Source organism: Mycteria americana, chromosome 5 (genome assembly GCF_035582795.1).
Source record: "Mycteria americana isolate JAX WOST 10 ecotype Jacksonville Zoo and Gardens chromosome 5, USCA_MyAme_1.0, whole genome shotgun sequence".
NCBI classification, from domain to species: domain Eukaryota; kingdom Metazoa; phylum Chordata; class Aves; order Ciconiiformes; family Ciconiidae; genus Mycteria; species Mycteria americana.
This window is the reverse complement of record NC_134369.1, coordinates 30594459-30607889: the sequence shown is the minus strand read 5'-3', so window position 1 is coordinate 30607889 and position 13431 is coordinate 30594459. Positions and strand designations below refer to the sequence as shown.

At 38.7% G+C, this 13431-nt stretch overlaps 1 protein-coding gene across 9 annotated transcripts in view; it reads right to left on the bottom strand.

The window, feature by feature from the left end:
- The window catches only part of PHF21A (PHD finger protein 21A), a 139819-nt gene that overhangs the window by 11541 nt on the left and 114847 nt on the right, over window positions 1–13431 (bottom strand). For 8 of the 9 annotated variants that reach the window (XM_075502701.1, XM_075502698.1, XM_075502702.1 and 5 more), the window contains 6 exons: window positions 12400–12498; window positions 11246–11297; window positions 10343–10422; window positions 9831–9891; window positions 7216–7379; window positions 534–689 (listed from right to left, as the gene is read on the bottom strand). In XM_075502701.1, the coding sequence (XP_075358816.1) occupies window positions 534–689; window positions 7216–7379; window positions 9831–9891; window positions 10343–10422; window positions 11246–11297; window positions 12400–12498 (612 nt within the window). Of the gene's footprint in view, window positions 1–533; window positions 690–7215; window positions 7380–7453; window positions 7477–9830; window positions 9892–10342; window positions 10423–11245; window positions 11298–12399; window positions 12499–13431 lie in introns of all 9 variants that reach the window. The other variant, XM_075502703.1, reaches the window with a different exon arrangement.

The window sequence follows — 13431 nt, the reverse complement described above, 5'->3', positions numbered from 1 at the left end:
GATGCTCGATAATATTATAATGATTATTATGATTCAGAGATCACTGACGACAACCTCTCTGATATTTGATTTATATGAGTAAACAGGGGCTTATATTTGTTCTATCTATTGAGGTAGGCTTGTGCAAATGTTTCATTTATTTGTCCAGAAGAATATACTAATAACTTTCGAAGAAACAATGAGCTTAAGATGAACAGGAAAATTTCTATGGGTCATAGAGAACCTTTCCCAAAAGTTTGTGTGCTTTGGCCCAGAAAAAGAGTAAAAACAAGGGTAACAAATATGGTAACAAAGAGTAAAAACAAGGGTAACAACCCCAAATATGGGAGCAAGACTTAACAGTTTTGTATTTGCACACATCCCAACAGAGGTAATTCAACCAAATTCACACAAGCCTTATTACAGATCAAATAGATTTGTTCGGTGTCAGATTGTCTTGATCTAAGTAAGCCAAGTGATCTGGTTATTTTCTTTAACGCAGAAAAATCTATATAGTGCATTGTGTATAATTCTCCCTGTCTGTCAAACAATACCTGGTCTTGACATTTGGGACAGATCCACATGCCCTTGGGAATGGTTTTCAGAGGCGGGTCCAGACAGTCCAGGTGATAAACACGTGAACATGTGTCACACATCAGCAACTGCCCGCTTTTTCTGCAAACACTGCAAAAATCCTCATGGATATCGCCCTATAAAATTGAGGGGAAGGGGTGTGGGTGAGAGAAAGAGAGAGAGAGAAGGCAAAAAGTGAACTTTGATCTTTGACATCTACATCCTAGTTGAATGCAAAGTTTACGGCACAAACTATGTCTAAGGGGATTCCAAATGGTCAAACACTTTTTAGGACATGAAACAGGAAAACCAGGCAGGATGTCAGAAACACTGAGATCTGTCCTCCCAAGGCAAAATGTTACAGCGAACACTTACTACCATAGCTTCTCTTACAACTGCTACCCCATAGTCTGTCTTCTTTAAGATTCTCTCCTTACCCTGCCTTTTTTTTTTTTTTTTTTTTTTTTTTTGCCTGAAGTGATGAGCTACCCACTTTCTTAACCCTTCTCATTTCTGGATGTAAGCATAACTCCACTTCGGAATGCTGATGAGGCTGTCTCTTGCCAGTAATAGTATGTAAGAAACCCCAATTGAATGACTTAAAAAAGATACTGTCAAATATTTAGGTCACCTTTAAAAATGAAACTGGAAGGAAAAGGTGGTGTGCTTGTAAATGAAAAAGAGCAGAATGAATTATGTTCTGAGACAATTCTTTTTACTTCACTTAGGTTACCTCCAATTGCACGAAGAAAGCTGTGACTGAAAATTTTCTCATTCTCTATATAGAGTGGTTTATGTTTCATCACTAACATAGGCTGAGAGCCAGGGTGAGGGAATACCAAGAGAGATTTTCTAACTAAGGGAATTTTTAAAGAAAGAATTGAAAACATTACTGGCAGTGCCTCTTAAAAAAACTAGGTTTAGTTACTATTGCATGACCATCAGAGAGAATTTTTTTCTACAGCCATTAACTTCCCAGAAAGATAGGTCCGACTTTTGTCACTTTCTCTTCTCTCTCTCTCCTCCTGTTACTCCCATCTCATGCTTGGGGTGATGGTGGTGTTTCTGTTTGGTTTTCTTTGGGTTTTGGATATTTGAACAGAGAAGCATGAAAGAAAGATGGCTCAGCATCCACAGAGAAGGATAGGGGCACAGCAGCCCTCTCCTCTCACCGCCTGTGGGCTGTCCTGGCAACTCGACATATTCAAGGCCCCACCTGGAGTCTGAAATACACGCTTCTCACCAACTTCGGTCAAAGTTTCACACACAGCACATCTGCAAGATCGTGATCTTAAGATGTGTGTGTCGAGTCAAACTGCACGTATACACTCCCCCTGTATGAAATATCAATGTGTGCAATGTTTCATTTTGACCCATACAGTCTTTTCACGTGTGTGAATAAGTTCTATCAATTTGGAGGGATAGCAGACTTGGCCGTGCACTTACACATTAAGTTGCCAGGCAAGAAAAATGACACTAATCTCTACTATGGATAAAATATTAAACATATTAGAAGAATGACACACAAGCAATCTGCTCAGGTTTCTACTTCCCAGCTCTACTGCTGATGAGGCCTTTCTTCAAAGGGAAGTCTATTCTTCTCTTAATTCCCAAGGTTAGCACTGATGTCATGTTTTGTAAAGGATCAATCTTTAGTGAATTTTCAGTGCCATGTTTTGGTTCCATAACTCCCAGGGATCATTGAGACCTGGTTATGGTATTATTTCATCCTTTAACACCAAAATGTTCCTCAGCGTTAAATGAAGAATTAAACAAGTGACATTTCATGCCTCTTGTGAGGTGAGCTGTGTAACCAGGCTGGGAAGAACTTCTTTTCCTCTATCATGCATTCTATGAGTACAAGGAAAAGAAGGCAGGAGATGTCATATAAGCTAAAACAAAATCCTCTGCAACCTAAAGGAAAATTTAGGAGGAAAATTCTCACATTTTAGAAGAAAATTCTCATTCTAGAGCATTACATGTGTTAAGATGCTTTGGTTGCCACAGACTACACGATGGCACTTGGTAACTGGCTCAGGTGCAAAATTATTGGTGTGTTGAAAACCAAACCTGTTTTGTCTAATACCCTGCAGAAAGAGACCTACACAAGAGACACATGCAGTTGCTTCTTGACAGGGAGACATTTAGAAATTTAGACCCAGAACCTTCTAAATTGAGCTGAATGCTGCAGAACCTGAAGTGACGCAGCTGGTCAGCGTGAAATGCGGCTGAATGCACTGAGATGACAACACACATGCACAAAATCCACAGTCCTATTTTTGGTAATGCAAAATTCAGGGCATTTCCTCAGAATTAATAACCAGCCTTACCAAATCCCAGCCACTATTTGATTCCAAAGAAATGCCCCAGATTTTATGGGCAGTTAATAAATATATGCATAAAGGGGGGCTGGATTTGATGTGACATGCACCCCACTCGTCTCAGCTTCTGGACCAGCTCTGTGAAGGCTATGGGCAGCCAACTTAGGCTAGAGCACAGTTCACTGAGCCTGCTCTAACACACGCTACAGGCTGAAGAGACTGAAGAATAATTTCAGAACAGGGGCCATAAAAGGTGATTTAATGTCACTTTTTGCTCTACTTCCTCTGCACCAAGAGACCAGGAAAATAAATGAAAGCTTTTTGGACAGCTAACAGTTTATTTTTATAAAGTGTCTAGAGCAGCAGGGCCTGGCTTTAGGCAATAGAACTGAATAATACAGTATCTAATCAGAAGTATATGTAGTTTGTGTGTTTGAATATGTAATATCTATACTTATATGTACATTTCACTAGAACAACATGGGAAAACTAAATATTCTGCAACAGATTATCATAGGTTATCATAACGTATGATGTAAGTGAATTAAGTTATCAGAAGCAAGAATAATTCTGGCATTTCCTAACTTTTATGGGCTTGACTTTGCAATCTGAATGTTCTCTAATGCTCCTCTCAATTGAAACGTTGTTTTGATATTAAAAGTTTACTAATAAAAAGGCATTTTGTGACCACAAACCTGAACCATCACTAGAATAGAGATTTTTGCACTATTCTTACTGCTGAGTAATTGACTGTCAAAGGCAATTACTATCTTCCAGGTGAATATGCCACTACTGTGTGATGGAGAATAACACATAACCAAGTGGTTCACAGCCAATTGCCGAATAGAAAAGAGAAAAAAAAAAAAGTTTTGCTCAATGCCTAGTACATTACTTCCTTCCTCTTCCCAGATTCTATTCCTACTTTCTGCTCGTCCATCCTTATCACCAATCCCATCTCAAGTTCCTGCTTCATCCTCCCTTCAAACTTTATCCCTGTCATTCAGAGAATGACAATTCAGGAGAAAGGCAAGAAGGCTGTTCCGGGCCATGGTGCCTGGTGCCAAGTGCTTGGCCTGATTTGTAATTTTCATAGGTTGGCTAAAGACAAAGATTACTCAAGTGCTAAATATCAAATTTCTAATGCCTACAGAAATTAGACCTTCTCAGCAAATTAATGCAAAAATACTTTAAAGATGGGCAAAACTGCAGTTTTCTTCTATATCTGTCTGAGGAACTGCTCAATTCTTTTAACTGAGGCTTCTGAAATAGCCTTTTACTTAGGCATGCACTTCTTGTGTTTTCATTTTTAAGTCCCCAAAAGCTGCAGGCTGTAACTACAGACAACATTTTCTGTCCTATCCAGAATAGAGACCTTTCTATATTCACATCATCTGCTAACAGTGTCGACCCTCTTCAACATGACATGGACTGGCCTCACTGCCAAAAGAAGTGATCCTGCCTTCTCTATATGCCCGGACACTCATTTCTGTCCCCTGCATGAGGCTGGCACAAGAACGTATGCGTCTACAAAATTAACCAGATTAGGGCATGAACTTGGCTAAGACTAACAATTTTTAGCTATACCAGTTCCCTTATGCAGATCACAATGTGGCCTCAGATATATCTGTGCTGGAACAACATAGGAGGCATTTAAGGGATGAGCAAAGACTGTGGGTGACAGGCAGGACAGTTGTTCTCAGTGGTAGCACCCGCCATAAACTGTAGCATGAGCATTTCAGTGTATACTGTATTCTACATCTAATTAAGCTGCAAGCTCCTTAAATGCAAAAGACGTAATTTTCCTCTTTGTCTTCATCTCCAGCATGACTCGTACTGTTGGTGTTTAAATATATAGTACTTCTCCAGCATTATATAGCACTTTTCCAGCCAAGGATGCTAAGGGTTTTTACAAGTATTGCTAAGTTCTCAAAACTCAAATAGGAAAAGGAAGCACCATGCCAAATGTATGAATGGGGGAAACCAAATCACAAAAAAGGGATGTGACTGCACAAGCTTATACAGCAATTTTATGAGAACATATTAACAGAAGACTACCTTCCAACTCATGATGGCAATGAGAAACCATTCCTGTCTTTATGATTAGCAACTAAGAATTATAACATGTAATGACAGAAGAAAAAATCTCATATTTACTTCCTTTCCAGTATTTTGTTGTCTCTGAAGGTTCAAATTTTGTTTAATAGTCTATTTGTAATTAAAAAAATATTTTTTGAGCACTTTGAAAAATATTTTCTGCTTTTTATGTATTTTATTTTATATGGAATTCAATACCAAATATTTCTGAAAAGTCTACCAAATTAGCCCAATTGATAGCGAATATGCATTGAATGGGACTTTGGGATAAAATTCTTTCAAAAAATTAAACCCACAAAAATGTTAGTGCTGTTGCATATGTATAAACTAAATGACTTGTCTGGAAACATGTTAAAGGAGATTTATATATGATTCTGAAGGGGAAAGAATGCTACTGTGCTATGTTATATGCTCAGGTAAGAGAGAATGTTAATTACCTGATGTGTAATCTTCCATTGTCTCCTTTAAAATACCTCTATTTTCATTAATTAATGAATGTTAAAGTGATCCAGAACCTAGGCCTAAATACTATCCAAATTCAGAAAATTCAGGGCATTCAGAGGTAGATTTGAATACTACAGAAATTCACTATTCTTGATTTAGCTTGCTGCCAGCAGGCACTGCAGAAAACAGGGCAACAACTCATACTGTTTTGAGAGCTCTTACACAGTGGGAAAAGACTCAGCAGTATACACACACAAGTCAGAGATGGAAAAGACCCCCACCACTTTATCCAGTCCTTCTCTTGGGGCCAATGTAAAAAATGTGCTCTCCAGCATGTTTGCTAGTTGTTTGTACTGCTTACTTTTAAAAGGCCCCAGAGATGGAGCTGCCCCACCTTCTCCCCGAGGGGCTGTTCCACAGTCCCATTCATTTGACTGTCAAGAAAGGGTTTTTACAGTCAAGTGCTATTCTGCTCTCAAAAGTGACTATATAAAAGAGAACCTTTTAATTTCACATACATATTTCCTGGGTATCAGAATTGCATCTGTTTATTTCAGACACATGACTCAGACACACATATACTATTTCTATTCCTGTTACCTCTGCAGAGCAAATACAGTTCAGAGGCAAGAAGTTGGCTTCTGTTCCCTATTGTATGTGGCCAGTAGAGCTGGTCTCTCAGCCTATGTACTTACAGTGGTGCAACTGCATAGACGAAAATAAAGCGGCCCAACTCTTCCTTAAAGCCCATTTCAAATGGTTGGGCCTCAATTATATGTGATACTATGTTTAAAAAAAAAAAGCGGGGGGGGAGGGGGGAGAGACTGCTCTGACTCAGACTGCAGAAGGAGTCTGCAGCACTGGTATGAAGAAATAAGCAAGCACCTTTTTATTTTTAAACTGTGCCCAGTAAGTACTAGACATTAAAACACAAGCACCTTACTGGAAGTACACTACAACTCCTGAGTATTTTTGTGCAATGAATTGTTTCACACATACTGAACAGTCATGGTACACTTTCAGACAAATCAGCGTACAGTCCCTTCATGATGTCATTTTGGACCTACATAGCGACTCAGTCCAATCTTCCCACACTATTTATCTTCTAAAGTTTATGCATGACCTTTAACTTTTTTCACCCTGTTTTTGCAAGAAATAGAAACAATGAAATAACTGGATAGTTCTTAAAAACCATGTGCTTTGAGTAGCAAATCTTATCTTTGAATTAACTTAAAATAAGGACACTTGGTTCTTCATAAATTATAACAAAATGACTAGATTTCACTCAAGACATATTTTGGGATCTGACCACAGGGGCGATGTAGTTAGCTACGCCAGTACACCAGAACTGCCATAACCAGTGCTGTGAATGCTGCTCCTGGCTGTCGTGGGTGATCCAAGTGGTTTCCCTCCTTCTCTCATTACAGAAACACCCCAACTTTTTGTTATTATGGTCTGTAAGTAATACTTTTCATTCTCCCCTTCCCCCTTTTTCATGGATGACAGATTCAATTCTGTCAGACAAGATCTCAGACGCTGCACAAAGGAAATGAGCTCATCTAGCATGCCTGGTGCCTTCCAATGTTTCAATCCACTGAAGGAGTTATAAATAAAATCTCCACAGGATAAGAACATAGGTGCAGGAGGAAAAAGGAGGGGTGTTAAAAGAATGCTGGACCGTTTCACTGCAATGAATCAGGACAAATGATGAGTGAGACTAAAGAAACAAAATCTGCAATGATTTTCCTTGTGGCTGTTTCTGCATATCTTTCTAAAAGTAACCCCTTCCCCAAGAGTTACTTACGTCTGTGGAGCTGGGGCTAGGCAGGGACACAGGCTGAACAGCTGCGGGAAAAGTAAATGTGGTCTCTGTCTTTTCATTTTCGGGGGAGTCAGGATAACTGGACAGAGGGGACGTGGGGGTCAAAGCCCCGAACCCCAGCACCGTGTTGTATTTAGGTGGACGACCTACATATTAACAACAGGGAACACAAAAAAAAAAAAAAAAAAAAAAAAAAAAAAGGAAAAATGATCTTACATACCTTTGGCCAGTGGTCCTCATTGGCTAGCGTGAAAAAGGAAATGATGTAGCACAGAGAGGAAGTTAATATAAAAGTTACAAGTGGAAGGACAGAAGCAAAGATTTAAACATTTTTTAGAAATCTTTTAAGTAGAATTTTGCAAGGAAAGAACATTTAAAAGATATATTTCAGAAGGAAATAGAAATAAGCTCTGTAGAGGGTCAAAGAATCACTCCCACAAAAGCAGCATGGGGACACTTGCCACTCCTAGAAATGAGGCTATTCAGTTTTTAGGGAAAACATGTTGGCATCAAAGCTAGAGAGAAGCTACAATAACTAGTATTAAATCCTTTCTACTGTTATTCCACACCTCCCTATCTTTCTAGTGCCAGCATAAATCTGCACAAAGGTTAAGTCCTTTATCAGAGGCCAACACTCACCAACCCCCTCCTTTTCTTCCCCTTTTTTTAAACGCACTCACCCACAGATCAGCACTTTCTACCCTACTAGTACATTTCTTAAATTAGGCTACCTCAAGAGCAAGTCCTGTTGTCTGACCCATAACACCAGCACTACCAGTTGTAACCTACCACTGGTCTTCCGCTGTAACCCTCCTCAAATTCTGTATTCTTTCTTAGACTTTCTCAGTCAAGTATGTTTGATTATGCACAACTCCTATATGCTCCTTTAGACTAGCAGAAGTGCAAAATGTGTTCGTAACAATTTTCATAATATCATGTATGCAAAGCAAGACAGCCAAAACCCAGTATGTAACCATCATTTCTGCCTCCCTTCTCCAGGGTAATCTATGGATATGTAAACATAAAGGATTTAGGATCTAGGAATAATTCCCCAGATCTTATGTTTACAGGTTGTCAGTCCATACCTATTAACATGCTAAACCTTGCATTTAAGGTCTGGATATGTTCCAGAACTAAGGATGTCCTTGGAAACGGATTTCTGATAGTGATGTCCATGGCTGAAATTTCTGACATGCTCAGCACCAGCTAGAATTAAACTAAAGCTCTCAAGGGCACATGCTTGCATAAGCTTTTCGCCTAATATACTGCTATACTAAATCACAAAACAAATGTATACATCCAAATCTTGTGTCAATTGAAAATGTGTGCTACTAATTTTGTGCTGATGCAAGGTACAGGCTCACAACAGGGTGTGAGGAAAAAAAAGAACGTATAATAGCAGTCAGTGTGCAAAATCAGGCTGAGAGAGTTATCAAGTACAAAAGCATGCAATCGTTTTTATTGATACAGTAATTGTTCACAATGAGTTATAAAACAGAATTAAGAAATCATTACTAGAAGAAGGAACATTTACTTATCCACAGAGTAAATGCAAAACTCACTCTCTATAAAATCTACATCATAGAATTTTAAAAAATACATTTAATTTTATTAGAGGATGGCAGTAGAGACTGATGTCTTTTATTTAGAAACACCATAGCTGCAGAATTGTCAGCTTTGCCACATTGCCTGCTGGACTGAAGAGGTATATCAAGGAGAGCACATATCAACTGAATACTTGACCTTGCAGCCAAAAAACAAAGATAATGGAACTGGTTAGTGCTAGGTAGGACTGTGGGGTTTTTAATCTGATTGATTACTTTTCTTTAGACAGCAAACTCAGGAGTAGAGAAGGTATTACGAGTCTTTAAGGACTGCAGAAAATCATAAAAAATCAGGGAAAGATTGTCATATATGTGTGGTTGATGCCATGCACAAAAAATGGTATCACATTCTCTCCTATGCTGTTCTGACTCATCTGTTTCACCATAATCTAAGTCTTAAAATTTCACCTGTTCCACAGAAGGATTTCTACTGAATAATACCGCATACCTATATGAAAGATCATCTCTCATTTTAGGACAAGTGGCACTCTGGTTGCAGGGAAGTGCTCAATAGGAGCACGATAGCCTTTCTTGCTCAAGATAAATTCTTTTGAAGGACCCATCTCTACTCCCAGTGGGGAACAAGGCTTTTGTCACACTAAGTTTCCTCTCCTATTCAGGGCACAGACACTTTTTCCATAACCACCTTCCTCTTGACAGTAACAATACAATTTAGTTATTAACAAGAGGATCTTGAAAGCATCTTTATATCACTAAATGATGTTCAAACATCTCACCTTTCACTGTGCTCTACCTATTGTATTTTATTATTATTTTTGGACAGTGAAACAGAAATGAAACATTGAGCTGCCTAATAAAACCTGCTATACTAATCCCTAGAAGTCATGATCTTTGTCTACCATGGAAATTTACTGGACAAATGAACTACTGTAGAGTCCTTCTTTGTTTTGCTCTTCAAATCAACAAGGGGACTGCAAATGCAAGATGGAGGAAAAGGCATACATCAGGGAGACAGGTCTAAGTATACCTCACCTCTTTTACGTGTCCCGGGATGCATTGTGCTGTTCAGGTACGTGACTGCACTCTTCTTGCGCTGCAGGGAAGAATGTAACAATTTTTGTTGGCTAACATTTTTGGCAACAGCTATATGCAATAGCTGAGGAACAGCACAGTAGTACTAAGTGAGATTGCTGGCTGTTCTGTTTTCTGAAGCACAGCTTCAGAAAGGTTAGCTTTTTTACACTACTTCTGACATCTGGACTGCTTCAGGCTGATACACAAGCTGCCCTAATGGTACGCACACTGCCATTTAACGTCAGCTTTACACAGGAGAAGGCAAAAAAACACGTAAGTATTAGAAGAACATCCCAATGTATTTACTATTTAAAAATCTGAGGGTCATATCATTGCAATGGCCTTTTGAATTATAAATGATAGCTTGCCTGTCTAGTTAGAACTGAGATAGCTTAGGAGGTACCAACATGGCAGAAAGACACACAAGCTCAGAATGAAAATACCAGCTTCCCCCAGCAAAAAATTAATACCTCAGGCTCAAAAACGGCTCCACTGTACACTGGATTTGCTGTTGTTCTTCTTTTCCTCTCTTGTCGCTTACTTTGGATTTCTTGTAAAACAAAGCATTCACGTTAGAAAACAATGGGTCTCGGAAATTATATAAAGTCCTTAGAATTCAGTTTGCATGTGAGGAGAGCTGTGAAGATTTCTGCAGAACACCAATCATGCTGAATATAGGCAACTTTGTTATACTTCTAATTTCTGAAGGTTTGAAAACTAAGAGCTGACAAGTAATACAAATACAGTGCTCAACTGACTAATGAAATGACTGCCATCTTCTCGTCAAGTACTCCACGACTAAGACATTTTAACTCATGGTCAGTGTAATTGGGATCTAAAATTAAAAGCCTCTGGTAACCTTGTTGATACTTAAAAATAAATACAGTACAGAAATATGCAAGCCATTGAAATGTTAGGCTGTATTTCACTGTATAGGATTAAGGAGTTTAAATTATAAAGCCAATTATAATCTATTAACTCATTCACTACAGATTACAGTCCCATGATCATGAAATAAATGAAAAATCCACATGTAGGTTACAGTAAAATTATCCATGGTATAACTTTGCAGATACAGGAGCTGTGCAGAAAGCAATCGGATTGTCACAAATGTGTTTCCTACCATCAGAGCATATACTTTCTTCCCAACCACTGATCTCAGCTGCATAAGCAACTGCTTTGTTTCAACATAATAAGAGGAATAAAAAAGTATGCACAACAAACTAAGTGAGATCAAGAGTACAGACATCCCAAACGCACTTTTGTGCAAGGAAATACTGCATTTAATACAGACATATTTTGGACCTGTACTTCCAATTCAGAAGGGCCATGAAACAGGGAGCTCAAGAACCAACTTAAGCCATTTTTCCTACCTTCCAGATGGTCATGAGTAACTAGTCCCAGAGACACCATGAAGGCAAGTTTCTGTGAGGAGGGAGAAAAAACGATCATGAGAAGTCCATCCGTTAGGATGAGCTATGTCACTTAGGCCCTTTAAGGTCAGTTGACAGGTAACTAAGCAACAAAAATGTTATTAGTAATAGTTTGCTTCTATAAATCACTTTTCATTCATATATGTTAAACTGCTTTACAGAGGATAGACAATAGTCCCATTTTCTAGACGGGAACCTAGGCTGAGATACAGGGAAATGCCAATTGCTCATGATCACAGAGTTGGCAGAGCTGGGAACAAGAAAGCAGTTTCTTTACTTCCAGTCCAGCACTGAACCGACTATGTGACTGGCTCTTAGTAAATACCAACACAGTTCAATTGCCAGCAAAATATTGCTAGTTGAAGATCATTCTCCATGTATCACAAACTACAAGGAGCAACTCTGGTTTACATTTGCCATTCAATAAGGGCTATGTCTTTCTTAAAGGATTCTAATTTTAATGCAGGAAGTGCACAGGCATGTAAAAATCGGAATTTGTACCAACAACAGTTAATGCTCACACAATAGTCAGTTTGAATCCATCTACAAAAACAAATGTAGTAGAGCATTTAGCTGTAATCGGTTCCAAAGCTCTGCATGGCAGAAAGGCTTTAAGAAATAGCCATTCTGGCCACTCTTTCCCCCCAAAACCAGCTGGACCTGAACTGGAATAAGACCTGGGCAGAATGTGAACATACATCACTCTTTCCCTCCTGCTCACCAGAGCAGAAATATTTTATAAAACAAAATAAAGACATTTCTCCAGCATTAAAAATAACTCCAGAAGTCTAAAACCTCAAAGGACTGGAAATTAACACTGTAATCTAAGCCTCCTGGTTGAAGGAGGGGAGGGAAATTATGATCTTCTAACTTACAAAAGACTCAGAAGTCAAATTCCAGGACTGAAAAATACAATGCATTGTATTTATTTAGATTTCTTATTCTGTAGCCTTATCAACTACTGCTGTCCAACAGGAATGTATGGAATGTTAAAGTTAAGGACTCTTGAGGGAACAGAGGGAGAAAAAATGTTTTCTGAAGGACAGAGTGTTTCCTTTTTTTCTTAAAAGAAAGCTCTGGGTGTGTTCTGATACCTGTGGATTTTCTTCTCGTTTTGGCTTCGGTGCAGCAGGTGGAGTAACTGTACGACTTTCTGTTTGCTTCTCTTCTGCTTCCACATGTGGTTTAATAGTCTGAAAAGAAACAGTGTTTCTCTCATTCAGTGATAAGAATGACTTTTTTTACTTTGACTAATAAAGCAGAACAAATACTTTCCCAGATACAGGAGAAAAAGTTTAAAGCTGGCAGTGTACTAACAAAGACTTAATTGAGGAATCTGACGTGAGAGGAATGTTAAATAAAGCGTTTTCCTTTAACAAAGGATGAAACAGCCTTACCAACATTCCATTAACCCACGCAGCCACGCAAGCAATAAAAGTCATCTTAAGAGTTAACTCCATTACAGAAATCACTATATAGTATGGGAAAACTAACAGAGACTTTAAGAAATAGCATCCCATGGAAGACTTCCAGGTAGAAACCATTCTGCATGGCACATACATTTTGTACTTCTCACTCCTCAGTCTTCATATTTCATAGAATTATGAATGGCTCAAAAACTGTCTCTCTTACTCCTATGATCTCAGATGTCTCTGAAGCTTTTTTTCTTTTCTGAAAGTCATAATCTTCTGCAATGGCATCACAAACCCTGCATGACAATCCTCAGCCCATGGCATAGCTGCTGAGGCTACAAACTGAGTGAGGTAAGCTACAGAGAGACAGACTTTCCCCCTTTATGATATGGAGAAAATACACAGAAACATTCATGTATTATTAAACCACCACCATTCTTCTGTATGTTTTTCAACAGTTGAAGTGCCAGTAATTATCTGAAGAGCAAACGAATATCACTGACATCAAAAGGAATAGGCATCAAAAGTATAGTACTGTAGAAGTACAACTTCAAATCATACGAAAAGGGTGTGCATTGCTGAACAACTTGTGGAACAGCCTTGAGGTACACAAGAACCTACTCATGAGAATTCATAAGCAGAACTGAGCATGAGCACATCTTTCATGCACATGATTTTCACAGTCTCCATAGGTGACTTCAAAAGCAGAACTTT